The 27,698-nt window shown below is 44.6% G+C and overlaps 1 protein-coding gene across 3 annotated transcripts in view; it reads left to right on the forward strand.

The window, feature by feature from the left end:
* The first annotated feature begins 1,149 nt into the window (after window positions 1-1,149).
* DOCK1 (dedicator of cytokinesis 1) overlaps window positions 1,150-27,698 on the forward strand; it is a 332,168-nt gene continuing 305,619 nt past the window's right edge. For all 3 annotated transcript variants that reach the window (XM_051801050.1, XM_051801051.1, XM_051801054.1), the window contains exons 1-2: window positions 1,150-1,305; window positions 23,859-23,942. In XM_051801050.1, coding sequence (XP_051657010.1) covers window positions 1,260-1,305; window positions 23,859-23,942 — 130 coding nt within the window. In that variant the 5' untranslated portion in view covers window positions 1,150-1,259. The remainder of the gene's footprint in view (window positions 1,306-23,858; window positions 23,943-27,698) is intronic.

The raw sequence follows: 27,698 nt of genomic DNA on the forward strand, positions 1-27,698 counted from the left end.
CTGGATCTCTCCAAGATTACAGGGGTTTCAGACAAGGCTTTGGATTTAGGTCTAGAAATCAGAAGGTTTATAATTTTTACAGCCCAGGAAGGATTTGCTCCAAAAGGCATGCTCAACATCCAATGATTTTGGGTTAAAAAGGACCTTCAACACCATCTTGTTGGGCAGGGACACGTTCCACTAGCCCAGGTTGCTCCAAGCCCTGTCCAACCTGGCCTTGGCCACAGCTTCTCTGGGCAACCTGTGCCAGGGCCTCACCACCCTCACAGCCAAGAATTCCTTCCCAGTATCCCATCTGACCCTGCCCTCTGGCAGTGGAAAGCCATTCCCCTTTCTCCCGTCTCTCCAGGCCCTTTTCCCAAGTCCCTCTCCAGCTCTCCTGGAGCCCCTTTGGGCACTGGAAGGGGCTCTCAGGTCTCCCTAGAGCTTCTCTTCTGCAGGTGAACCCCCCCAGCTCTCCCAGCCTGGCTCCAGAGCAGAGCTGCTCCAGCTCTTGGAGCATCTCCGTGGCTTCCTCTGGACTCGCTCCAGCAGCTCCCCATCCTTCTTGTGGGCCCCCAGAGCTGGAGGCACCTCTGCAGGTGGGGTCTCACCTGAGAGGGGCAGAATCCTCCCCTCCCCTGCTGCCCAGGCTGTGGGATCAGCCCAGGACACGGGGGGGTTTCTGGGCTGGATCGTGTCCAGCCTCTCACCCCCCGGCTCCCCCAAGCCCTTCTCCCAGGGCTGCTCCATCAGTTCATCCCCAGCTGCCATCGACACAGGGGGCTGTCCCGACGCCGGTGCAGCACCAGCACCTGGCACTGTTAAACCTCACGACGTTCTTACAGACCCACTTCTCGAACCCGTCCAGGTCCCAAGCGCAGAGTCCGCCACAACCGCGAAACACCCGCAGCACCCCCGTTTTAACGCCGCGCCGCTGCGAAGGGAACACTTTTTGCGCAGGCACCGAAACTTTCCGTCGGAGCACCACCAGGTGCACCTGGAATGCAATCAGGGAGGCACCTCCCCGTCCCGCTGTCCTTTGTGCGGGAGCCGGGCGTGTTTTCCCGTCGGTTCCCGAGCGTCCCCCGGGAGCGCTCCCGCATCCCCGGGCGCGGGCGGGATGTGGAGGGCGGGCGGCCCGGAGGGAAGGGGCGGCCGGCCGGGCTCCGGCTCCGCCCGCACCACATGATCCGAGAAACTTTTCCCGTCCCGCGGTTGGAAAATGGCGGCGTAGGGAGCGGGGCTCTCGCATCCCGGCGCCGGCGGCTCCCAGCGCCATGACCCGCTGGGTGCCCACCAAAAGGGAGGAGAAGTACGGCGTAGGTGAGGACACACCGCCCCCAGCCCGCCTGGTGCCCCGCGGGGGGACCCCCGGCCCGGGCCTCCCTCCATCCCGTCCCATCCCATCCCATCCCATCCTTGCCCGGTTCCCCCGCTGCCTCCCCTGGAAGCGGCAGGGATGGATCCCCCCCTCCGGGGCCGGGATGGAGCGCGGTGCCCCCCGTGTTCCCGGTGTTCCCGATGTTCCCGGGACCCCCCCGGCGCGCTCCGTGCGCCCCCCGCCTGCCGGGACTCGCTCCCAGGAACTTTTAGGAGTTGTCTGGAAGCGAGCAGCGCTCTAGCTGGAAAAGTTGCCTTTCCCTTCGCTCCGCTGTTGCTGCCTCTTCCGAGCGCTGCTCGGAGTAGAAAAGGCTTGGGAGTTCGCTCCCACCTCGCTGGTGGGAGCAGGGCAGGATACGCTTCCCAGGCTGGATCCTTGGTGGCCGCTGGGAGCCCACCCTGTGCCCTGTCCCTCTTTTGGAGGTTTTGAGGCTCCCAGGGACAGGGCTCTGGCTCTGCGGGGACTGTGATGTTCATGCAGATGAGGGGTTTCCCTGCGCGCTGCTCTCCGCGGATCCATTTCGTTCTGCGCTCCTTCCGTCGCTCCCAAACAGAGGGGGATTGTTCCCAGCTGGTGGTTAAAACATCTCCGCTCTAATTAAACAGCACCGAAGCCCCGTGGGTTTGGGCAGGGCTGTGCCAAGAGGGCCCGTCTTGAGTTTAAAGACGTTTGATTTCGAGCAAAAGAGTATTTTTTTTTTTTTAAGGATTGCGGAGAAGAAAACTTTAGTGGCATGAATGAGCGTTTGTCTTGGGGAAGGAAATAATAAATCTGACTGTTCAAATTGGAGAGGCGAAATTCAGTGTCCACCACAGTTCTTGGACTGGATTGATTGCGAAGAAAAACTTTTCATGTAAACCTACAGATAAGCTTTGTATAAACAAAGTGAGCAGGAAAAAGAGAGTTTCTGGGTCTAAGGAGAGCCCACGTGAATTATAGGAATGAATTTTAAATTCTGTGTGTATGTCCCAAGAAAACATGGCACAGTTTTTAAATTATTAGCAAACCCCAGTTACACTGTGTGAGACCCAGGAGTAATTTCAGTGCTGAGGATGCAGGACAACTGTATGGAAGCAAAAGTGCTGCTGGTGGCAGTCGCTCATTAGGTGCCCAGATTACCTCCTCGTGGTGTGGGATGGGTGTTTCGGATGATAAATTGTCGTGTAGTAGAAGTTGTTACAAACCAGTGGCACTCGAAAGCAAGTTCCTCTTATGCACGAACTGGTGTCTGCTGCTGTGGTGGAGGCCACTGCCCAGACCTGGCTTTCCAGGAATCCGTGTCTTGGGAGTGACTTTGAAAGGATGAGAGAGAAAGAAGTGTGGAATACACTGAGTAATTTAATATATGCTTTAGGTAAATATGGATCTTCAGCGTTGGAGATTGTGTAGTAAGAGAACTAGACTTAACTGTAATTTAAGAATAAAAAAATCACGTTTCCCAGTTAGGAAATGCACAAGATGATGTGCTCAGCTGGTGCTTAGTTGGTATATTTTGTTTGTGTCCAGAGAAGTTTGTCATGGGTTTGTAATAGGATTGTTTTTCTTTCATAGTTTGCTTTCTTTTTCCTGCAAATAAGATGAGAGGGACTGTCCTCCCCAAAGTGGGGCATTTCTCTGCTGAATCACAGGGGTGTGAGAGTTGAAAGTTGCATTGCAAGGAGATAAAATTGGATTTAGAGTTAATTGAACGTTGCAATTCACTGGGCTGTTTTGGGAGGGATAGCTTCCTTTTGGTGTCGCTGGGCTTCCTCCTGAGGAGAATGAATATTCAGTTTGGTTTTATGTGTTTGGTTGTATAAGTTTGTGCTCTTAAAAAAGGGCACCTGTGTACACCACGAGTCTTCTGATGTTTTATTTTTTGCTGCTTGTGAAATTGGAGGTTGTGGAGAATTGATGCCACAGTTACACAGTCCCAAACAGAATTGCAGAAGGCACTGTTAAGCCAAAAGTTCTAACATAAGAATGTTTTTCTTGCTATTTGCCCTGACCAATCCTGCAGACTGAGGTTGACTCAGTATTGTCTGATAGTGAAACAGAAACATCTTCATGTTCCCAAAGAGTATTGTTAATTGAACTGCCATCTTAGTGATATATAATGTGTTCTGTGTGGATCTCATCAGTCCATATAAATATGTCCAAGGGGTGTCAGAGCATGGTGTCAGACTCTCTTTTTGGTGATGTGCAGCGATGGGATGAGGAGCAATGGCCATAAACTAAAACAAAAGAAGTCCTACCTCAACATGAGGAAGAACCTCTTTGCATGGAGGGTGGCAGAGCATTGGAACAGCTGCCCAGGGAGGCTGTGGAGTCTCCCTCTCTGGAGACATTCCAACCCCACGTGGATGTGTTCTGGTGGCACCTCCTCTGGGTGACCCTGCCTTGGCAGGGGGGTTGGACTGGATGATCTCCAGAGGTCCCTTCCAACCCCAGCAGTTCTGGCATTCAGTCTGCACTCTTCCCTAAAGCAGAAATAGCAGGAAGGTGTGTTCTGTTGTGATTGTCACTTGTGTCGCAATCGTGGGAGCTCAGAACTGTGGGCATACATAGAGAGATGTTTGTATTTAAAGAGATGTTTATATATGTGTGTTTATATACAAAGTGATGTTTGTATATGAAATACACACATGTTCATGTCATACGTATATATACTTTCCCCTCTCCTCTTGGCTGGTATATTTCTGTGCACCACTGAGGATTTTTAACATATCCAGTCCCGAACATCTGCTGTGATGCAGCTGGAATAAATTAAGGCAACAATCTGTGCTGAGACAGTGGTAGGACACAGGTGTGTTAAGGAAGGCTCCTCCTGCCCAGCCCTTTGCCCTGGCACAGTGGGGTCTGTGGTGCTGCTGGATTTCCTGCACTCAAATGAAGTGAATTTGGTGTTGTACAGAGGCATTATCTCAGCAGGCACTTGTGAGCGTGACTCAGCTCCGCTTCCTGAGAGAGTTCAGGGGAGGCTGCACGAGGGCTGGGTGTGGGTATAATGGGATAATATGGTTATTAGATTAACATATGGGGAGCCCTGCGAAACAGGAAAACCATCAGCTTAATTGGAGAAGGTTTTCCCTGCTCCTGATGCTGCATGTCCTTCTCCTTCCTCTCAATCCTGCCTTTCATCTCCCTCCCTGAGCTGGGGGGATGCTTATGGTTGTGTTGAGGGGACCCTTTGGATGTATGGCTTCCTTAGAGGGGACATCAGAGGCTGTTGGAGTCCCAGGACTTCTCATGTCTGCTGTGTCCCCTCGGTGGCACCAGTGGCTCCAGAGTGTGGCTGCTCAGTCTCCCGTTTCCTGCTTTTAGTGTCATGTGAAAATTGTCATTTTGGTGTTCTTCCTTAATGAGATGTAATGAGCTGCTTTGGCAACTCTGTGAGCCTGAACAGAGCTTCTGAGATAGCATAGTGGTGGTAGTAGCTTCCAAATCCTCATGACTTCTGCTGTTTTTTGACCCTTTGCCTTTGGGCTGAGAACTGCAGTGAGAGGTAGAACTGGTGCCATTGTGGTCTAACTATAAATATTTAAAATGCCTTTGTGTCCAAAGGTTTGTGCCTATATGGGAGAATTAGACCATTACTATGATAGGTTAATCCGGTTTTTTTCCTTTTTTTTTTTAATGAATGGTGAAGTAAAGAAATAGTGCCCTTGGATGGTCGGATGTAGAAGGAGAACTTCCCAGTTACGGGGCTTGTGAGCCCTGTTGAGATCCTGTTAATTTTCAGGATGGAGTCTCTGCTACTCCTCATGAGAACATGGATAGTTGTGCCCTTGCTGTAATCAGTAAGGGTCTCTGCCTTGTAGGCAAAGTGCTCCTGTCCTTGGACAGCTTCATGAATCCTGTGTCCAGTTCTGTCCCCTCACTGCAGGAAAGACATTGAGGGGCTGGAGCATGTCCAGGGGAGGGAATGGAGCTGGAAGAGTCTGGAATATAAATCCTGTGAGCTGCAGCTGAGGGAGCTGGGGGGGCTCAGCCTGGAGAAAAGGAGGCTCAGGGGGTCCTTCTCCCTCTCTGCAACTCCCTGACAGGAGGGGGGAGCCGGGGGGGAGTCGGGCTCTGTTCCCAGGGAAAAAGGGACAGGATGAGAGGAAAGAGCCTCAAGCTGGGCCAGGGGAGGGTCAGGTTGGACATCTGGAAAATTTCTGCATGGAAAGGGTGGTCAGGCACTGGAAAGAGCTGCCCAGAGAGGTGGTGGAGTCCCCATCCCTGGAGATGCTCCTTACAAGGAGCACCTGGACACGGCACCCAGTGCTCTGGGCTGAGTGACAAGGTGGGGATTGGGCACAGGTTGGACTTAAGGCTGGAAAAGACTTCCCAGACCATCGAGTCCACCCTGTGCCCAATCCTCACCTTGTCACCCAGCCCAGAGCACTGAGTGCCATGTCCAGGCATGCCTTGGACACCTCCAGGGATGGGGACTCCACTACACTGTGTAGGGTGGGTGCCTACACCTGCATTAGTTTAAAAAAAAAAAAAAAGAAGCAAACAAAAAACGAACCCCTAAACGAATCCAGTGTTACTCTGTGCCACACCAGTTGGGTGTTCCTGTATTTTTCCTTGTTACTGGTGAGTTTTTGTTGCGTGTCATGACAGGACAGATCATAACCAGCCGGATTTTAGATGTGGACTTTGGCCACACTTCACACTGAGGGTGTTTTAGTGCCTCTGTGAGACTGGGAGAGCTTTTCCAAAGGTGTATATGGAAGTATCATCATACCAGGTACATAGAAATACATATTTGTTATTATTTAGGGGAGGGCTGTGAGGAGTTGGTGAACTAAGTGGTGATACCATGGTCATGATACATATTTTGCAACTGAGTTTTGCTCTTGTAATGGCTCTTTGAATGGGGGAATAGGAATTTGGTAATGCTGGTGGAAGCACAGGAAGTCCTACAGCCCAGCACTGCTGCTTCACTTCTTATGCTCCAGGGAGGACTGTGGTGCTATGGGACAGATTTAAGGCTTTTGTGGAACCCTGGAGTTATGGTTTATGGCTGTGGTGAGCGGTGGTGGCATGTGGAGACTCTTTTTGATTAAAGTGACCTTGTGTTATGCATATTCATGCCTTAAAGTAGGGAAGAAAAAATTTGAGGAAATTGGAAAAGATGCATCTTAAGAATGCATTTGTGTAATTTCCGTGCTGCTGTGTTGAGAGAGGTTTGGAGCTGCCTGGCATGACAGGACAGGTACCTTTGCACTGTTAGTGGCAGCAGGACCATGCTCTGACACGTCCCAAACCCGTAGAGTGAAAATGAAAATGCCCATGAAAGATTTGCTGCCTTATTGATCAGTGTTTGATCAGTATTGATCAGTCATTTTGACTGAGCACATGCAGCTTCAGTGTCCTAGAGACCACAAACTCCATGGACACCCAAAATAGGGCTTTATTTGTAGTATCTGTCTCCTGTGAGGAAAGGCTGGGAGAATTTGGATTGTTCAGCCTGGAAAAGTTGTGGGGTGACTGAATTGTGGCCTTCCAGGACCTGATGGGAGCTGACAGGAAAGATGGAGAGGGAATTTTTACAAGGGCTGGAGTGACAAGACAAGGTGGAGTGGCTTCAAACTGACAGTAGGTTTAAGTGGGATATTGGGAAGGAATTCTTGGCTGTGAAGGTGGTGAGGCCCTGGCACAGGTTGCCCAGAGAAGCTGTGGCTGCCCCTGTATCCCTGGAAGTGTTCCAGGCCAGGTTGGATGGGGCTTGGAGCAACCTGGACTGGTGGAAGGTGTCCCTGCCCATGGCAGGGGTTGGAACTGGATGATGTTTAAGGTTCTTTCCAACCCAAACCAGCCTGGATTCTATCTTTACAACACCTTTTCGTTCCCTACTTGCTGAGGGGATGCATTTCCACATTCCCCCATCCCTGTCACCCCACGAAGCAGAGGGAAGGGACTGGGAGCTGAAACAGGCTCCTTCCTACATGAGTGACCTTAATTTGACTGCAGGCATGTGCTCAATTACTCCCAGTTTACTCAGCAGCCACTATTGTTCTCTATCAATAAACACTTGTTGCAAACAACAGATTGGAGAGGGATAAAGATACCGGATAAGTGTGTACTCCTGTTTGTTTTCATCCAGGTCAGCAACAACATTACAAGCTGGGATTGTTCTGAGAAATGATTAGGGATTTACCAGGAATTATTACTCTTTTTTTCTCATAGAGCACGTACTGACTTCCAGTAGGCAACCAGCTCTGTAATACAGAGCTTTTATTTAACTCTCTCTGCAGAGAAAGTTTTCAGTCAGTTTAGGGATTTTTTTTTTTTCAGCCATTAGTTTTACTCTTGTTCCTAGAAAATAGAAGGGGAGGGAGAGTTTTCACAAGATGAGGTTTCACACTATAGATGATACACAAGTATGGCAGTGACAGTAGGTCCAGGGGCTGATTTAAGGTTTTTGGTTTGGTATTCCCTCCCTGATAGCATTCAAGGCCCCAGGTTGGATGGGGTCTAGTAGAAGGTGTCCCTGCCCATGGCAGGGGGTGGGACTGGATGGTCTTTAAGGTCCCTTTGAAGCCAAACCATTCTGTGATTTCAAGTAGCAGCTTGGTGGGTTTGTAGTTATCCCCTTTATCTCTAATATTATAAATGCTTGACTTGGGTGCACTGAAACAATGCTAATTTTGGGCTCTTTGCCACACTTGGCACGGATTTCTTTGTGCTCTAAGTGCATTTTCCTTTCTGCAAAGGCAAAGTTTGCAGGGAAGGGGAAAATAAACTGGAGGTAACTTCGAGTCAAAGCAACATCTCCAGGAATCCTTTCTGTCAGCTGCAACTGCGGGTGTGAGTGTTGGGATAATTTTTCCTTTAAATATTTGTGTTTCTGGGGTTTGCCCAGTGTTGGCTGTAGGGCACACACAGGATGTGCTTTGTCTAATCCTTCAGTGCAACCCTGCTGGACCGAAATCCAATGCATCTTGTTAAATACCTGTAGATGTGTCCAACTCTAGATAAATAGCTGAAAGCTGACTTATATTAATGAATGGAAGCTCCAGCAAGGAACTGCTGCTAATCCAGTCTTAAGGTATTTACTCTATCAAAGGTGTCACTCTTGTCTCTCCTCTTTGACTTGCTGCAAGTCCAAAACTTCCACAAAGCATTCAGTGGTGCTGCTCTTCATTATTATGGTTCTTCTTTGACAGGGAGATGGACAACTGAAAAATTAGCTTTTTTATATTTTTTTAAAACTTAAAAACATTTTTAATTCTGTTTTCTAGCCTGTGGTAGCCCCTGAGGCTGTTCTGACAATAGTAATTTTCTGAGTAAGGTTTTAATCAATTCCTTAATGAGTTATTGGAATACTTTCCTCCTTTAGCTTGGGGAGGAGTATTGAAATCTTGCCCTATCTAAACTAAAAAGTGTTCAGTAAGAGATAATTCTTGTAATTCTGAAACTTTATCTCTGTTTTCAGACTGTAGTTGAGGAAACATTTATATATTTATAGTATTGTTTGGCCATGTTTATGTAACTTGTGCATTAAATTTGATTTCTGATGTAAAGATTTGTAACACAAAGCAGCAGTGGCTGAATTTTAATTTTGTCAGCAAAAATAGGAAATATCTCTGGAAATACTTTTGTGCTCCATGTAGCTTTGTAACTAAACTGAAATAATTACACTGAGAACTATTCTGTGCAATCAGGGATCCACATACGTAACAAAACAAGCAGATGGATGAATAACTGAGGTAACTATTGCCTGTGATACATGAATTTTGGGGTTTTTTGTATAATATTTCTTAGCACTGCTGCTTTGTTTCCAGTATTGCTGATGTTATTTCTGCACAAACCTTTTTATAAAATGTTTTCAGAGGTTTGTGGTGGCTGATTTTGCCTAAGGGTGTTGGAGTAGCAAAATGTCTTACTGTTGCCCAGTAGAAAATACCAACAACTAAGTGGGACAGAGTTTGCTGTGTAATTTATGAATGTGAATGGCAGTAAAATTGTACATAATCAATGTATGTGCTTGTAGGCACTTGGGGGTTTAAGGCACTGCGTTCTGTACATCTCTGCTCTTGCAGTAGCTGTGTCACTCTGATGTTTGTACTACACAAATTATTCAATATTGAGATTGAAAAGCTGCTGGAGCAGCTCCCAGGCTGAGCCTGGTGCAGGGATTTTGGATTTTGGGAGAGCTTTGTGTTGTTCCTGAGGAGTCCCATGTGTGGAGGGCATTGGTGGTGGCATGATGGAGAAGTGCCTTCCCCATGGGGAAACCTTTTGGCTTGACCTGAGGAGTTCCTGGCAGAGCTTCCTGGAGGCACAGCTCCTGGGCAGCCTGGAAAATGTCCCTTTGGCAGTGCAGGTGGGCACTGGGGTGAGCACAGAGACTGAAGTGCTCCCAGAGACTCTTCAAGCATCCAGATACCTCCTGGAAGTGCAGCCTTAGGTGTTTGTGTTTGCTCTGCCTGCCCTGTCCTCCTTATCCAAACAAAGCACGGAAGTACCCACGTCACTCCCTTCGCAGTTGAATGTAATAAAATAACATCTGTTGAGGGAACCCACAAGGAGCTGAGGAGGCCAGACCATACCCAAACCTCACTCTCAAGGGCCTTCAGCTGGGCTATGTTAGGAGGACTTTCCCAATTTCCATACCTGGAATAAAAGGAGAAAAAAGAATTAAGGAATAACTTGTCAAGCCTTGGTGCTGGTGGTGCCTGTGATTCCCGAATCAGGAAGTGGGCAGAGATACAGGATCATGGAAAGCTCCACTCTTACCTGTGTCTCCAGCAGCTTGCCTGCCTCCCAGCTGGTGCTTTAGCCTTTAACACCCTCCTAATGGTGCCAGCTGATCTGCAGGAAAAAAAAATCTTGGCAGTAGGGAATGTTTCAATGGATGCAGTTGGGTCCTTTTATTGCCTCAGCTCAGTGTGTGTAGTATCTGTAGCAAAGGCTGTGCATCAGAAATAAAGTGAAAGCAACTGGTAATGCCAAAAGTATTCCTGTAGTAGACCCTGGAATAGGAAATATCTCAAAGCTGAGCCAGATGGAAGTCACTGATGATAATTTGAGTTTCTGAGTCTTGAGGCAGATGGTGAACAATTTAAAGGGACGCTTGCTTTCAAAAAAAATCTGCTGTGCATATGACTCCAGTGAGCAAATCATGACCCTGACATGGCTCTGGATTATCAAGGCAGTGGCTTGGAATGCCCTATAAATACTGTGCTCTGAAGGAGGGGTTGCACTGCAGTAGTGACTGCGTGTAGATATGGTTAAGTGTGTTGCTTGGGTGAGGAAAATTATAGATAAGGGTCTGTGGGAACCTTTAAACCTTCTCTTGACTAAATATAAGGTTAATCTCTCAAAATAGGAGCATTATGAATGAAAACTGGCATCAAAATGACAAGAAATGGGATTTTTTTACTTTAATTATTATTTTTTAAGTAGCAGAAAGAGCTAAAAGAGGATGTGCTTGTCAGCTCTTGTTTGACTTGTCTTTGACTTTTTCCTACTGCTTTGGGATGGTCTGGGAGCATTTTTGCTGTTTGGCATCAGTCTGACTCATTTGTAGCTCTAATATAGAAAATAATGCTTACACTCAAGCCTTTAGTGTGCTCTAAAATGAGATAGTGGTGGTGTTACCTGGTGTCTGGCCTCTTTTTTCATTAAATCTCCTCTTTTATCCTTGCACACAAATGCCACCCAGTTTTCTGCAGCCATCTCCCGTCATCTTGTCATCTCTACTGGAATTCCTTCCATCCCACTCACCTGGCTCCCCCTGCTTCACAGTGGGGGGAAATTGTGCTCATCTTTGGAGACTTACAACCCTCATCCACCTCCCTGTGTTGTGCTGCCTCAGTCTTGCCTTTGTTTTCCTTACCTTAACTAGTGGGTGTTGGTGTGTCTCCATCAATCCATCACCTTCCTGAGGCTTCTTTAACCAAGAATCTTAGGTGGAGTAGACTTGAGACACTGTTTTGTTTCCTCCTGGCTGAGGTTGGTGTGTCTTGTGTTGTGCATTTGATTTTTGGTATTTTTTTTTTGGCCATGGGTTGATCTGTGAAGTTTCCAGTGTGAAAGCTAAGTGGTATAACTAAACCAGTGGTTTTACTGATAGTGTTTTTAGTAAGTTGGTTTAAAAAGAAGGTGCTCTGTGGCTTTTTTCCCCCCCTCTTTTACTTTTGGAGGTATTTTGGGCTTCCATTTCAAATCAGAGTTAGTCTGTAGAAGGCATGTCTTTGGTGTGGCAGTTTCTACCTCTGTCCTTCCTTGGCAGCCTGTCAGCAATGCCCCTGTAGCTGTTGACAGCCTTTGTTCCACCTCTGTGTGACCTCCACTGGGCTGTTCTGCACTTTTTTTGATGCTGCTCACTGATGGTTGGGCGTAAAGAAGCCAACTTTTTGTCATGGATGTCCCAGGCAAAGGACAGAAAAGCAGCTCCCAAGCCCTGTAAGACTGGGACTGCCTCACAAACACAGCAACTGGAATTGGCTCCTTTGGAAAATGGATTTAGTGACACATGACAAAGCACTGGAGGGGATTGAAGCAGTGGATAAAGATCCCTTTCCCAGGGATTTCGGTTATTGAGCTTTTCTGGTGAGAAAACAGTTGTTCTTGCTCACAGGTTAAATATCTGTTCTCATCTCCAGCCACTTTTTATGGTGCAGAGGTATTCCTTAGTAGTTTCCACAGTGTGTGAATCAAACAGGACAAAACAGCAACCCCAGACTTTTGATGGAGAGCCAAATATTCTCTTGGTATTTATTGCATTACACTTTGTTTATGTTTGTTTGTTGGTTTTGTTCTTGAGTGTTTGACTGGAACTAAGACTCTAAAAGGATTAAAAAAGCACATTAGATGTTTATCTGGATAATAAGGGCATCTGCAGTTACATTGGATGGGATTGCTTTAATGCTGAGCATTAGTGCCCTAAAGAGCTCCATGAGGTGCTGATGGATGAGGGAATTTGTTTTGTGAGGTCTTGGTGTGTCTCTAATATGTTGATGATGGGAATTGGACTTTGGACTCTGTTTTGTCATATCTGGTCTCTCTCCTGCTGTTGGGATGTTGCTGTAGGTAGCAAGCTTTAATGTGTTTATGGCAGAGCTTTCTTTAGTGCCACAGCCAGTGTGAAGTGTGTCCTATATTAGCTGGTGGACTCACCATCCCTGGAAGTGTTCAGAGAACATGGATATGGCACTTGAGGACATGGTTTTGTGGGGAACATGGTGGGTTAATGGTTGGACTTGATCTTACAGGCCTTTTCCAACCTTAACAATTTTATGATTAGTAAAGGTTTTTTGGGGAAAGAAATCCAAACCTTCTTTGAGAAGCAGTTGAGTCTTTGAGGAGTGCCTGAAGTAGCTGGGGTGGGAATTCTTATTCCTTACGAATCAAGCAGTGGACTGGATATAGCCAGATAAGCACATTGTACTAAAGACTCGTGAGAATTCCCTGGTTTTGGTGCCTCTTACATCTTTGGAAGTGTTGTGTGGGTTCAGCTCAGGTTTGATTTTGTAATTGAATGTGTTTGTGAAATGATTTATTAACACATTTTTTAATCAATCACTTATGCTGCAAAAGAGGCCTCCGTTTATTTACTGAGCTGTGATAACTGACTGATTTAACTGGTTCTGATTTATGCCTTCAACACAAAGTACACTTTGGGTTTCCTGCAACAGCTGCTGGTTTCCACAGTTAAGAGAGCACAAAGGTGGATGTGTTCTTGGCTGTAAACCAGTAGTTTTAATACTTTTAGGGCTTGAATATTTAAAATATTGGGATAGCTGTGTAAGCTTTTACAGTCCAGGTGTGATACCATCTTAACCCAGTGTCCTGATCTGGGAGTTGTTCTTAAATCAAAATATAAACTTTTAACACTAGAAGTTTGTGTATGATATTTGTAAAATACTGTCTTGATGCTTTCATAACATTTACATAAGGAATGTGGAAAATATAAAATAGTTCTGGGGAGGGGTAATAGAATAATTGCAGCTCAGGTGTTGAGGAGGTGGGTGGTGATAGCAATGAGAAATGACTGGGTAAATGTAGTGAAAAGGAAAATATTGGTGATGGTTAGTGAAGCCTTGTGCTCTACCACTGTGTTTCCCTTCTTGTTGCATCTGCACATCACAGGGGTTCTGTTGTTGCCTTTGCATGCAGCAACACACTCTGGCTTTTGGGGCACTGTGAAGTTTAAGCTGTTTTTCTCTGGAACGCTGAAGGCTCTTCAGCAAGGGGAGTAAGTTGGATTCCTACAGGAAAATGGCACAAATACTCTCCCGCCTTTTTCCACCTCCCTTGTGGATGTGAATCCCGCTGCTGAGTGGCCCTGGTGTCTCATAGGATGCTTGCACCAAGCTTAGCCAGTGCAAATGTGTGTTAGGGATATATTTAAAATAAAAAGAGCTGGTTTGCTGGACGTTTCTTGAGTGTATACTGTGCTGGCAGTCATTAGTTTGATTTTTTTAATAGGTTCGTTTTGAGGGAGAGGTCCTCAAAGTGGTGGATGAGTTGAGTAGTTGAGAAATAACCACTGTTTTTTACATTAATGCAGTATTTTTACAGTGGGGAAAGCACGTTTTAAGGTGAAAGTGGTTGTGGAGACAGGATATGCTGCCCAGCATAGCACAAACTTGTGCTGCTGGTTGGAGCTTGCCAAATGCATTTGAGCAGAGTTTGGAAATCATGACAGGGAAATATGTCTCCTTAAGCTGTTGTTTCCTATGGAGCAGTGCTGGGAACAGCACTGGGCTGCTCCTCCAGCCAGGAGCTGGCTCTGCCCCCCTCCCTTGGCTGATGCTGCCCTGGGCATGTGCTGGTTGCTAATGCTGCACCTCTTTTCAGGGAATACTTGGATTGATGCTGGGAAAATAACATGACAAAGAGAAAGAAAGAATAATCAAAATATTGTTTTTTTTTTCTTATAATAGCAAGTTAGCAAGTTACTGCAGGTTAGTGGCACCTTAAACACCCTCCTGGCATTAATAAATGGGACCATTGGTGGTGTTTCTAAAATACAATTTCTTTGGGTGGTTATGCTTAGGAAGGAAGGTGTTACAGCCCCGAGCTATTCTGAATTACCAAGGGTGATTTTGAGGCTCAGGGGAGTAAGTTACATAGTTGTAAAGGTTGTTTCTGATATTTCAGTGGGTTGAGGGGTGTCTTACCAATGGGCAACCAAACTGATCAGTCAGACAGGACTCAGAAGCTGCTGGTGGAAAGTTCTCACCTGGGAATTCCTATATACATTTGTGATTGATTGCTGGGTTACATCAACTTTAATTTAAAAATTAATTTATTATAATATATATATATTAAGATTATTAGTTAATTTAAATAATTAAAAAAAAAAAGAGTTGGACTTAAAGATCCTTGTGGCTCTCTTCCAAATCAGAATGTTCTGTGATTTGAATAGAAAAGGCTTTAGAATTATTAAATTAACTGGTGATAAAGTTAAGGGTTGCAGCTATAAATGTAGGTTTTTACTGGGCAAAAATTGTGGAGTTCAGGTGTCTGGAAGGGTGTTCATTTATTCAGGTTTTTCTCACTTCCCAGAAGTTTATGTATTTATAGAGAGAGTAAAACACGATGCTGTTTCTTAGAGAATGGTGATGTTGTATAATACAATTCCTTCTCCTTATTTCTTGCTGAATGAATGTAAAAATTACTGTGGGTTCAGAGGATTCCCTTTAGGTGGGAAACATGGATTTGTAGGGATATGAGCTCTCTCTAACAGCTCCAGCAGCACTGGTGGAAGGGCTGGTGATGAGAAGGGGACTCTGCAGCCTGGAGTGAGCCGGATAGTGACCCTTTGTTAGGGCCAGTGGCCGAGCCAAGTGCTCTGAAAGCAGCACAAGGCATGTGATTGCTCTCTGGCTTGGAGAAAAACAATTTTTCCCTGTTTTTTTTTTTTTTTTTTCAAAATGCTGCTCTTATCTTCCAGTGCATTCAGTGCTGCTTGACTCGCTGCCATGGTTACGTTTCCCCGTTAATTCCGGTCTAAGGTACAACTTCAGGAAAAGTGTCCCTTCTTTCCAATTTCTGCAACAGCCTGGTTCTTTTGGGAAAGGGAAATATTGGTGGATCAAATTGTGGCTCTTAGCAGGTCGTTCCTCTCTCTAGTGTTCTTATGGAGGAGGCAGAACGAGTTCCTCAGGGATTATTTGACTCGGGATCTGTGCTCCTGCTCTGTCATTCTTGCTCTTGGAGACAGCCTGAAGGCCTGAGAGACAAATAACGTGATGGCAAAGAAAAACTGAGCAAGGTTTGATGTGGAAAAAGCCTAAAGCTCTTTTATCTCTCTTCCCCACTCCGTGAGCTTTTCTGAGAAAGCAGCAGAGGAATTTTGATTTTGTTTTCTCTTGTAGAAATAGCGAGGAGGAAGAAGAGTAGGAAATGAAAACATCTTCCCATCACCTCGTTTCCTCCTTGCTTTAGGCTCTTTGCTCTGCATCATCAGCTCTGTATTGCAGGGAATAGTGTCATTTTCCCCCTGTTTCTGCAGCAGTGCAGTAGCAGTTTTATCATGTTGAAATTGATTTTTATAGTCATGGAAATGACTGTTAAAATATAGCTGTGACTTTAAGCTCTCTGCTGTAGAAATGCTTAGTGAAAGACACTGTCTTCACAAAATTATGTTCAGTGCAATAGAAGCCTGCTGCAGTGGCAAGGGAGATGCTTGAAGAAGCAGGGGACTGATGCCTCAGGTGGTGCTTTGTGCCCTCCTTGAGCTCCAAATTGTACCTGTGGGGGCTTTGACATAATTTGTGCTGGTTTATCCTGGTGCTCTGGGTTGGGAAGGACTTTGGGGTTTGCCTGCATCGTTCGTGTGACTCAAATCCGGCTTGTGAAAGGGACTGTAAGATTGAGCTTGTGGCATTTGGGGATGTTGCACCTGTTAGCAGAACATGAACTAAACCACAGGAAGTTCCACCTCAACATGAGGCAGCACTTCTTTCCATGGAGGGTGGCAGAGCACTGGAACAGCTGCCCAGGGAGGGCAGACGGGGAGTTTCCCTCTCTGGAGACATTCCAAACCCACCTGGAAGTGTTCCTGTGTCACCTGCAGCAGGTGACCCTACCTTGGCAGGGGGGTTGGACTGGATGATCTCCGGAGGTCCATTCCAGCCCCAACACTTCTGGGATTCTGTGGCTCAATTTAGGACCTTTCCCTAAGGCTACACTCGCTGTCTGTTAATTGGTGCTGTCACCATCACCCTGAGGTTTGGAACAAGCTGGACTCCTGCAGCTGCTGCCCGAGGGACAAGGTGTCAGTGCTGGTGCAAGGGAAGGGGCAGGGACATGCAGCTGGAGGCTCAGGAGCCAGGAATGGGTGTGGAGCTGCAGCCCTGCCGGTTTTGGTCACTTATCTCCTGGGGAACCTCAGTCCAGCAATCCTGATGTTTACTCATGGCCAGTTCATGCACATTTGATCCTCTGCCACGCTGATTGTGCTGGACTGCCTCCTCCTCCCCTCCAGTGTTTAACTCTTTTCCTTCCCATGCCCAGCACGCAGGTGGATGTATTTCCTCCACAGCAATATTTATGGTCTGGCAGATTTTGCAAAGGCTTCGGTAGAATTGTTTTGGAATTTCAGTTCATTAATACCAAGTCCATTTTGAACAGTTAAGGCTCAAATGCTCTCCTTGCCTTCTTTGAGGATGTTCCCTGCAGCCCCACCACAGCAAGAGCCAAGCTACAGCTTCCTAGTGTCCCCTGGTGACACGTAGGAAAGCCAAGGGAACATCAAAACTCATTCACTTCGTGATTCTGAGTTACCACAAGACAGATGCCAAGACATCTGCCACTAGATAGTGTTTTCTGTTAGTCTGCATCAGCATCTTGCTTTTTCTGCAGAGCCAGTGTTAAGAGCTCAGGGTGATGTGATTCCTTCTTGCATACAGGGTGTTTCAGTTAATGGACTTCTTAATATTAAAAATCAATTTGGATGTTCTTGATTGTGCTTCTTGTTAGCTGTGCATTATGGCACATTAATAATGCTGTTAAAGTCAATAATTATATATATATATATATATATTTATTTTAGCATTAGTTTCAGTTTTACACCCCCAGTACTTTGTGCTGAAGTACTCGGAATACTGATTAGCAAGAAGGAGGAGGGAGAAAGCTGTTAAACAGTGAGTTGGCATCTTACTTCATTAGCTCCCTAAAAATAAAGTGTCTGGTTTAAAAGAGGGAAGGAAGAAAAGCAAGAACCTGAACTTGCTTCTTGGTAATCTTGGCTTGGTCCAGGACTCTTTATTTCACAGAATCACAGTATCACTTAAATTGGAAAATCCCTCCAATATCACCAAGTCCACCCTGTGCCCAATCCCCACCTTGTCCCCCAGCCCAGAGCACTGAGTGCCACGTCCTCTTGTTCCTTGGACACCTCCAGGGATGGGCACTCCACCACCTCCCTGGGCAGCCCCTTCCAATGTCTGAACACCCTTTTCTGTGAAAAAATTCCTCCTGATGTCCAATATGATCCTCTCCTGGTGCAGCTTGAGGCAGTTTCCTCTCATCCTGTCCCTTGTTCCCTGGGAGTAGAGCCCAAGACCCCCCCTGGCTCCCCCCTCCTGTCAGGGGGTTGGAGAAAGCAAGAAGATCCCCCCTGAGCCTCCTTTTCTCCACTTTTAATTAGTGCAGAAAGGACAAGTGTGCATCTTGTTCTGTCCTACTTGAGCTCTGCCTACAGGATTCATCAATAAGGTGGTTGTGTTTCTGTTTGGGGACTCAAGTTTGGGGATTGCTCTGGATTGATGAAGTTTCCTCAGCTTATTAATTCATGTTGGGTAGTGATAAGACACCAAATGTGATGCAAAACATATTGCTCCCCTGTGCTACCATCTGTTAGAAAACCTGACATGTCTGCTTATGTTTCGAGGGGCTTGGTGGTCCTTCACTCTCATTGTGTCCTCACTTTGGAAGAGGGAGGACAGGCTGTCACTGCAGGGATTTCAGTTTGAGGGATTCCAGAGTGCAGGGTCAGGATTCTCTCACCTTTGCAGATGCCCTGTGTAGTTCATGGAGGAGAAACAATGCTCTCAGGCTCATATGGGAATACAGTTCCAGATGAAGCCAGGTGTGTTTCAGGAATTCACTGCTCAGGTGGAGAAGGGGCCAAAGGAATAGTCTTGCCTCTGTAAGGAAAATGAGAATAAATCCTTACTGTCTACTTGAACTTGTTGGATTTGGTCTAGACCTGCAGTAAAAGTCACATCATAGATTTAATCAATAAGATGTAGAGTGTAACTGGGGAGGAGGAACCACAAGCTGTGTTTTCTTTGTAGGCTTGGTGGTAACTGTTTCAGACCTAAGAATTTCTTCAGGCTTCTCCTCTCTTTAGGAAATTCATTTTTTGGTAATGTTTGGATAACAGCATAACTGGAATATTGAAAGAGTTGTGCATCAGGCTTGGTGAGACCAGGAATGACAAAACACAAGGTGACTTCAGATCTACCCTTGATTAATGAAATAGTCATCTTGAACAGTTCTCAGGTGCACCTCCTGACTCCAACACTTCTTTTTTCTTCTTCCTTCTCCTTTGATCTCAGTTGTAGAAATTAGAACCTCATCTGGGTAAGTAGCAGAGGACTAAGGAGTCTCCCTAATACTGAAAGCAACCACTTCACTTTAGGGAAAATAGGAGTAAAACCTTCAGGTATCTTTGATTTGTAGTGGTAGAGAATTTGCAAAAGACTGCTTTCACCTCTGCATTTTCAGACTACTTTTATTGAAAAGCACAGTTATGATTTGGGGATTTTTTAAAAAGACAGTGTAAAATAAAGCTGAGAATGTGTTAAATGTAGTTTGGTTTCTTTCAGGAGTGTGGAACAATTAATACAGCCCTTAATGCAAAGTAATTCCAGGGAATATTACTCTCTAACATCTTTATGGTATCTTAAGATATCTCACCTTTGATACAGTCAGATAAAAGCTTCACTATAAATTGATGTTGCCTTTGTTTGCTTTTTCCTTTTTTTTTCTTCTTTGTCACCTCTTTAATTCTTATGTTGCCATCCTCATTTTTCTAATGTGTGCAGATAAACGAGTGCAGCTCAGGAAAGGTGTTTGTTTTGTATTCTTTAACAGTAAATGGGGTTTTAGTGCAATTACTGTAATGCCCTGTTCATTGTTCCTTCCTTTATCAACTCTTAGAGTAGAAAAAAATGGCTCTTTCTGTGCCCACACTAATTCTTTGCTTTTGGCACTTCAGGGCTCTTGTGTCAATGTGATTTGTGGTTGTGGAGGGAGGAGGAGGAGTAGGGGAGCAGGGAGAGCCTTTACCTGGAGAATCCCTTGGCTGGAAGCACAGCTGAGGAGGAAAAATACCTTCAGTGGCCTGAAACCTCCTGTCCTGGGTGAGTCATCACACCTGTGGCTTGGGAATGAGTCACTGTGACTTCGTTGTATTTTCATAGAATCCTGTAATGGTTTGGGTTGGAAGGGACTCTCAAGACCATGTCGTTCCACCCCCTGCCATGGGCAGGGACACCTTCCACTAGCCCAGGTTGCTCCAAGCCCTGTCCAACCTGGCCTTGGACACTTCCAGGGATGGGGCAGTCACGGCTTCTCTGGGCAAAGTAATTTAAATAACCTCCCTTGAATAACCTCCAAGTCCATTGCTTAGCAAAGATGTGAACCTGTTTTTACTTTTCTTCACATGAACACATCAAACCCACACTGGCAAATCCAGCCCTTTCCAGGTGTCCAGCAGCCAACACACAGCTCTGCTTCCTTCTGACTAACTTGATTCTAAAAGTGGTTGAGGGCTTTGGTCATATTTGGGTGTTTATCTACCATTTGGGGAGTAATTTCAGTGAATTTACAGGGCTGCAACACTCAAAAGATGGATTTCATACCCGAGGAAATTGTCATGGCAATTTGGTATGAAACAAAAATCATGGAATCACAGAAGGGTTTGGGTTGGAAGGGACCACAAAGATCATCTTGTTCCCACCCCCTGCCATGGGCAGGGACACCTTCCACTAGTCCAGGTTGCTCCAAGCCCCATCCAACCTGGCCTTGGACACTTCCAGGGATGGGGCAGCCACAGCTCCTCTGGGCAACCTGTGCCAGGGCCTCACCACCCTCACAGCCAACAATTCCTTCCCAAAATCTTATCAAAACCTCCTCTCTGTCAGTGTGAAGCCATTCCCCCTTGCCCTGTCCCTCCAGGCCCTTGCAAATAGTCTCTCTCCATCCTCCTTTTTGTATCCCTCCAGGTAACTCACCCTGGCTTGGGCTCAGTCATAAATCTTTTGATGCTCGATGTTCTTTATTTTGCTCTGTGTTGTAACAAAGGTGTTTCTGGTTTATGAGGTTGTGTAACTCCTTTGCCAGAACTTGAGCTGTAATTCTCAGTTTGGGCATGAAGAGAAGGCCTGAAGTTACCTGTTGTAAATATTCCTAATGCTCCATTTAGTTTAGAGCTCTCCCAGCTGAAAATCTGTCATGCTGAGAACTGGATTTTCCAAATTAAGCAAAACTTAGTTAAAAGAAAAAAAAAAAGGGAAGTTATACTTCAGGTTTTTAAATATTTTAAATGGTGCCTCAGAATACAGTTGTTCAAACAAAATATAAGCATTCCAGTTTCATGCTTTACTCTTCCAAAATTTTGTTTTTTTCCTTTAATTAAAGCCTTGTTGTTTGCTCCAATCAAACATTTTCTGTCATAACATCTTTTGATGTCACTACATAAAAAAAGGTACCCTGAGAGAGAGTTATCTGCTACCTTGCATAGGAGTAGGCAGTGCAGTGCAAGCCTTGCTTTGTAATCATAGGGTGGAATGCACTTTATAGTTATTTTGGTTGTTTGTTTCATGATCTGTCAATGCTGCTGCAAGCCAAAAATGTGATTTATTTTTTCTTGCAGACACGTTTTTCAGACATATATTTTTAAAGATAAATCATCCCTCCATGGCCATTGCTCCTCAGTCAGTTCAGGGCAGTGGGAGCTGTCTGGGCAGTAATTACCACTTGATGGCTGTTTGTCATCATCAAAGGATTGGTCATTACAGTGAAGCTCCTGGTCCATGACCCGTGTTATGAGACACCAGTTAAGACTTTTGGGCATAAATTTTAGTGTCTTTTGTTTGTAGCTGCCTTTGATCCTCAGCGTTACTCCATTTAATGTTCGAGCAGTGCTTGGCTGAAGTGTGAACTGGGTACAGGACTAGTTCAAATCTGTCCTAATGGGAATTTTTCCGGACTGGGATGTCTGATTTAAGGCAGTGGGATTGCTTGTCAGGGTTGTGAAGGTTGAAGACTCTGGTTGGATTAATTTTTGGATGTATGAACATCCTCTGGTCCTCTTGATTTGTGAGTCCTGAAGAGATCTGAGTGAACACCCAAAGGGTGACCAGCCTTACAAATTTGGGGGAGTTAGGACTGTGCAACTTTGTTTTCCCTGGTATGTACAAAAGCTGAACTGAAAACATCCCTGATGAGTGTTCTCAAGCAGCCGGTCCCACGTGCCATGTACTCACCATGGTTATCATCCCTCTGCTCAGAGCAGTTTAAAATGGCAATTTTTGTTGATGTGTTTCACAGAAGCCTCTTCTCCTGCAGAACAGCAGTTATGGCTCTCAAATATCATGTGCCAGATATCTGGGAGGGAGGGTTTATCTCTCTTTAATAATGACAAAATTAACAAAAACATTAGAACAGGAATAGCTTGGCTCGTTGTGATGTCAATAAAAACCTCTTATTACTTTTTAAAGCCTTCATTTAAATACTGTTGATATTACTCTCTGCAGTGCACCCAACCTTTATTCCTTTTACCCTACAGTGTCCTTTTATTCCATTTATAATCTTACACTGTACACTGTGTTTTGTCTGCCAAACTGCTTTTTTTATTTATTTACCTCGTAACATTAAAGTCTGTCAAGCAGGAGGAGTTGTGCAGAGAAAAGGACCGAGACAACCCTTTAGGTGTTTGTTTTTGATAATGCTGTGAGCTGGGATTCAAGAAGTTCTGGGGAGAAGAAATAGTAACTCCTGGGGGTTGAAAAGGCAGTCAAGGCCATGGTTGGGCTCTGTGCCCTGTCCTTGTGGTGGGATTAGACATTCTCATGTGCCCACTTGGATGTTCCCTGCACTTGGGGCTAAACTGATTATCAGATTTGAGGTCAAGGAAGTATTTTTTTCTCCAGTAACGAGTTCTTACAGATGTAATTTATATTGTTGATCTGTGTAATAGGGCTCTCCCCTGCTTCTTAGGACTGCTTGGGATAGGAGAAAACTGGGCAGGTAAGGGAAGGTGTTTCCTGGGTCTCACTGTTTAATTTATAACTGTGGCTTTTGCTATAAATTTTTAATTTGAGGGATTTTGTTTTGCTTTATTACCTGTAATGAGTGTGGAATATGTTAATGCTCTACGAACTCTTCTGGTCTGAACACTGGTGAAGATTTCCTGGGAAGGAGAGTCACACCTAACTTGTCCAGGTCTTTCTGTTCCAGTTATAGTATCCTGGAGTCCCACTGGAGCACTCCTGAGCAGTGCTGCCCACCAGCCCTGGAAGCTGAGGTAGAAAGAAAAGCAGTGGTTATCTGAGTGGTGGTAGGAAGTTTGGTTGCTATTGTGTTCCAAAAAATGCTGTGGCACCCTCAAGAGTCATGACAAACAATAAGAAATTCTGATTCTCAGCTATTTTTGATTGATAACCTCATTGGAGGGAGTAGCTGCAGTTGCACATTTAGACAGAAACTTTTGTGGATCCACCTTGACTAAAATTCTTTAATTTCAGTCTTGTGAAATACCAGAGTCGCTGCCTTCGGTCATGAGGACCCTACTTGGTGTGGGGGGATTTTGTTTCCTGCAGAGAGTTTGCTCCATATGAAACATGAAAATTTAGCTTTAGGAGTCACAGCTGTTTTGTTTTTCAGATTATTAATATTTTTTTTCCCAACCAAACCTAGTTTGCAGTGTTACTTGTCAGAAAAATTTCTGCTAATCTCGGTGCTCATGAGTTTCTGGATTTTCTCTTGGGAAGGGTAGGGAGGAGTAGTAGTCTCTGAGTTACTGGGTTTTTTTAATTGTAATTCATTATATGGTGCATTGATGCAGTTACCACTGGAATTCAGGAATCCTGTTTTTAACTATAGTATGTATGCAGTAAACAAATAAAGTGACTGAGAAATGATTCTTTAATATTTGTGGTGGTGATTTGAGTTTTAGAAAGACACTTTGTAAGTGTTCTGTGTGTTGAGCTGATAGTGGAAGATGTTGCAGTTCATGACAGAGCTGCCTAAAATTTACACACAGTGCTGGAAGATGGGCAAGTACAACAAAAATTAATTGACTGTATTGCCATGAAGAAGCAAAGCCTTACAAATGGAGTGAGGGACAGCTTTAGAAAGTGAACGTGCGGCTTTTTTGTTGCAAGGGGAAATATTAATGGATTTAAGAACTTGGCCAAATTTTTCCTGTTTTTTTTTCTTTACAAAATGATTGAGAAGGGCAACAAGGAGTAACAAAAACAATTAAGTGGAGAAACAAAAATCCTAGAAGTTGTGTTGCCTTGCATGTACTGACAGCAGTGTTTCCTCTGTCCAGCTCTCTACAACTACGATGCCAGGGGACCTGATGAACTTTCCTTGCAAATTGGGGACACCGTGCACATCCTGGAAACATATGAAGGTAAGGTGGCAAAAACTGAATTAAACTCAGAATTTTTTCATGCCTGCATTCCTTTTTCTATTCATGACCTTCTGATGGGATCAGGTGGTGAATTGCTAATTTGCTTTTTTAAGGACAAACCCTGTTATTTCTAATGAACACAGAATTAACTGAGCGAAGCCACGTGTGGTCAATGACCTGGTGAATAATCATTTCCTTTTCTGGGGGAGATGGATGTTCTCACAGCTTTATTTGTATGGATTAATTGTAGCTTCTACCCTATGTTAGAGAAATGATAGATGCTTTTTGGATACTCTCAGGTAATGCAAAAGAACCTGCTGCTAAAAGGAGTTTAATCTGAATTTGAAAGTCACCCGGGTCCTAAATTCTTTATGTCTCTCATGTAAGAAGGGTACATGTGTTACAGTGCCCTGCACTGATTTCAGGCTTTTCCAGATGCTTTTCTTGTTTTGATATGAAACTGTAGAAATGTTCCCTGTACCAAAACCTTTCCTCCTTGATCCATGTAAAAGGGAATTTGAATGCTGAGTTTGATAATCAACAGGATGTGGAAATTATCACAGCACTTTTCAGCTCTTAATTCAGTACCGAGCCAAGCAAAATACAGCTGTTATATTATATCCTTGAGTTGAAATTTTATGGCATGGTGCAGTTTGGAAAGGTGTAAGGAACACATAACTAATCTCTGTGTGGTTTAAAATCTTGCAACTTCTTTTTTCGTGTGGAAACGTGATTTATTTCAATATATTGATTTAATTTTTTTCTCAAGACATTGATCTTTTGGGAAATCTGTGTGACAAATTTGTTTTCGATATTGGCTTAATTGGATTTTTTTATTATTATATTTACTGAAACAATGTTATTTCAACAAGAGTAACAAGCTCTGCTCATCAGTGTACAATGGAGTTTTCTCATTATTCCTGGGCTGGCATTTTCTTGGAGTTGAGCTTTGCTGCTCCAGTGCCAAGTTTGTCTCTGAGCAAAGCAATGGTTCCGCTATCTGACGTTACAAGCTTTAATAAAAATCTAATAATGCAAAGATTTTAAATGCAAATTGAATGATTTAAATGTTGCATAGCTTTGTACTTTTATATATAAATAGATTTATTTAATGAACGTGGGAGAAACTCTGAAACCATATCAAATGCTGACTGCTGCCAAGTAAGTGGGACAGTGGAGATGACTCACTTTTCCTCTGGACTGGAATAATGGGAAGACCTTCACACTCCTCTCAGGGCTTCAAGCACATGGGATGAGGTCATGTTAAAAGAAATGCAAATAAGTCAATGTTCTTCCAAACGTGTTTTACAGTGATTACTCATTAAGGCCCTGCTGTGATGGGAAATTAGATCCCATAATTCTTATCTCTCTTGTTCACAGAGCTGCCATTATTAGGTGATTATTTGAGCTGTTTGATCTCAGAGTTCCTTGGTATAAAATCTGTGTAGGTTGTGCCCCAGGAGGTTTCATCCATATCCAGGTGTGTGCCTGGGAACTCACCTGCCCTCAGTCCTGCCCATCCCACTGCTGTCCAATCTCAAGAAACCCTCCCTAATTATGTGAGCATGGGACAGAAAAGGTTTTTGAAGACTCAGTGTTTCCTTTTTACTGAGGATCTGGGATTTTGCTTCTCTAAGGTTTACCCCTTTTCCCTGTGTTGAAGGCTGTGGGGAAAACAATTGGCTTCTCTCATGGATACCTGCTGTTATCATGCATTCTGCCTCTCCCACCCTGCTAGAGATTTGGTACTATTTTGAAATAGTTCTCTGCAATAATTCTTAAGAGTAGTTTTGAAAACTGATGTGTCTGCAGGCTTTGAAGTGGTAGATTGTAGTTGGGGTTTTTTTGTGTATTTTTTCCCTCTGAATCTGCACTGTTGTCAAGAAAAGCTCATGGGAAATCCTTGCTCAGTTGGTTTTCTCTCTGAAGGCACCAGAGGATGAGCAGCTGGGAGGGCTCAACCCCACATCCATAGTCTAGAAGAGCTGTTTTAAAGAGAGACAGGAGTCTGTAGGAGAATGGAATGGATTGCTAAGATGAACTTTGACTGTGTGTGGGAAATAATATTTGCTTTTTTAACTATTAGTACAACTTATTTTGGAATTTGTTTTTATTACTAAACAAAAAACCTGACACATTAAATTTTAATCAAAGAATTGGGATTTTTTTCCTCCAGAATGCAAGAAAAAAGTGTTCTATTTCATATATACATAATATGTAGATCCTGTAAATTTGAGGTGTGGTGAGAACAGCTTCTATTTTACAGGAGCTGGGAGACTGGAAATGAATGTGCATGTTGCACTGTCAAAGTTTGTGTTCTTCCAGGAACCAAAGTAAAGATGAAGCTACTTTCTAGAGTAATTGATGTTGAAAGTCAAATTAATGTCCTTTCTTTCAGGAGGAATTTTAGATAATTTGTTCTTCACTTAGAAAACTTTCTCTTACTCCTTCTAACATGTTCCTTAAGGAAAGACCAAACAAAGCCATGTAAATTCATAAATATCCTTCATTTTGTAGCAGATATCCCAAAACAACTATTTATCACAATCTGGGTTAGTACTTGCCAGATCTTTATTGTCTTAATTCTGTTTCTTTATGTTATTTGATGGAATGGGCCAAAAACCATGATCACTAAATATGGCATATTAAGGTGAATGCCTATGAAATGTAACAGAAAATCAACCTCAAACCCAAGGTTGTGTGTTTGAGCATCAGTTGATTTCTGGTGCTGTTGTGAGAAGGGGGTTTGGGTTCCCAAATACGGGTTTTCAAATAAGTTATTCCCGATACTTTGAGAACGTTTTAGTTCTTGGTTGCAGGTTTGTTTTTTTTTTAAATGCAGCAAATACTTTCTCTGTGTAACTGTTTAGTAAAGAGATGCATCATTCAAGAGTAAGCAAATATTTGAATGTCTTTTGCAGCTTTAACAGAGAAAGAAGTATTTCACTGGTCTCTTCCCTTAGCTGAGCATTTATGTGGATCCATATTTCCAGGCATTATATCCTGTAATATTTGTTAAGGGTGGGACCTGACCTCAAACACTTCCAGGGATGGGGCAGCCACAGCTTTTCTGGGCAATCTGTGCCAGGGCCTCACCACCCTCACAGGGAAGAATTCCTTCCCAGTATCCCATCTAACCCTGCCCTCTGGCACTTTGAAGCCATTCCCCCTTGTCCTGCCACTGCAGTTCCAGATGGAGAGTCCTTCTCCAGATTCCTTGTAAACCCATTTGGATACTGGAAGATTGTTCCTCACATCTAATCTAAATCTACTCTGCTTCATCTTAAGGCCGTTCTCCCTTGTCCCATCCCTCCATGCCCTTGTCTCAAGTCCCCCTCCAGCTCTCTTGGAGCCCCTTTAGGCACTGGAAGGGGCTCCAAGATCTCCCTGGTGCCTCCTCTTCTCCTGGATGAACAGCCCCAGCTCTCTCATGATTTTGGGTAGTTGATAAGAGATGACTTCATGCATTTAAATGGCATTGTGTGTATTCATGGCAAACCCCAGTGCCTCCAGTTGAGTCAGTGAGAGCTGCATTGGAAATTTTGGCTCCCCAGTGCACAGCTCCAGGCTGGATACCCGGCACCAGCTCCATCCAGCTGCCAGGGAGGAGCCTGGTTGGACCTGCCTGGCCACACTGGGACCTGTGCAATGAGCAGGAGTGCAACCAGTTCTCCAAGGCAGATTTTGGCTACTCTCTTATCTGTGGTCCTTGGAGCAATTCCTGCTGGCTGCAAAGCTCCAGGAAGCAGAGGTTCA

Source organism: Manacus candei, unplaced genomic scaffold (genome assembly GCF_025592945.1).
Source record: "Manacus candei isolate 608988 ecotype Guabito, Panama unplaced genomic scaffold, ASM2559294v1 h1tg000050l, whole genome shotgun sequence".
NCBI classification, from domain to species: Eukaryota; Metazoa; Chordata; class Aves; order Passeriformes; family Pipridae; genus Manacus; species Manacus candei.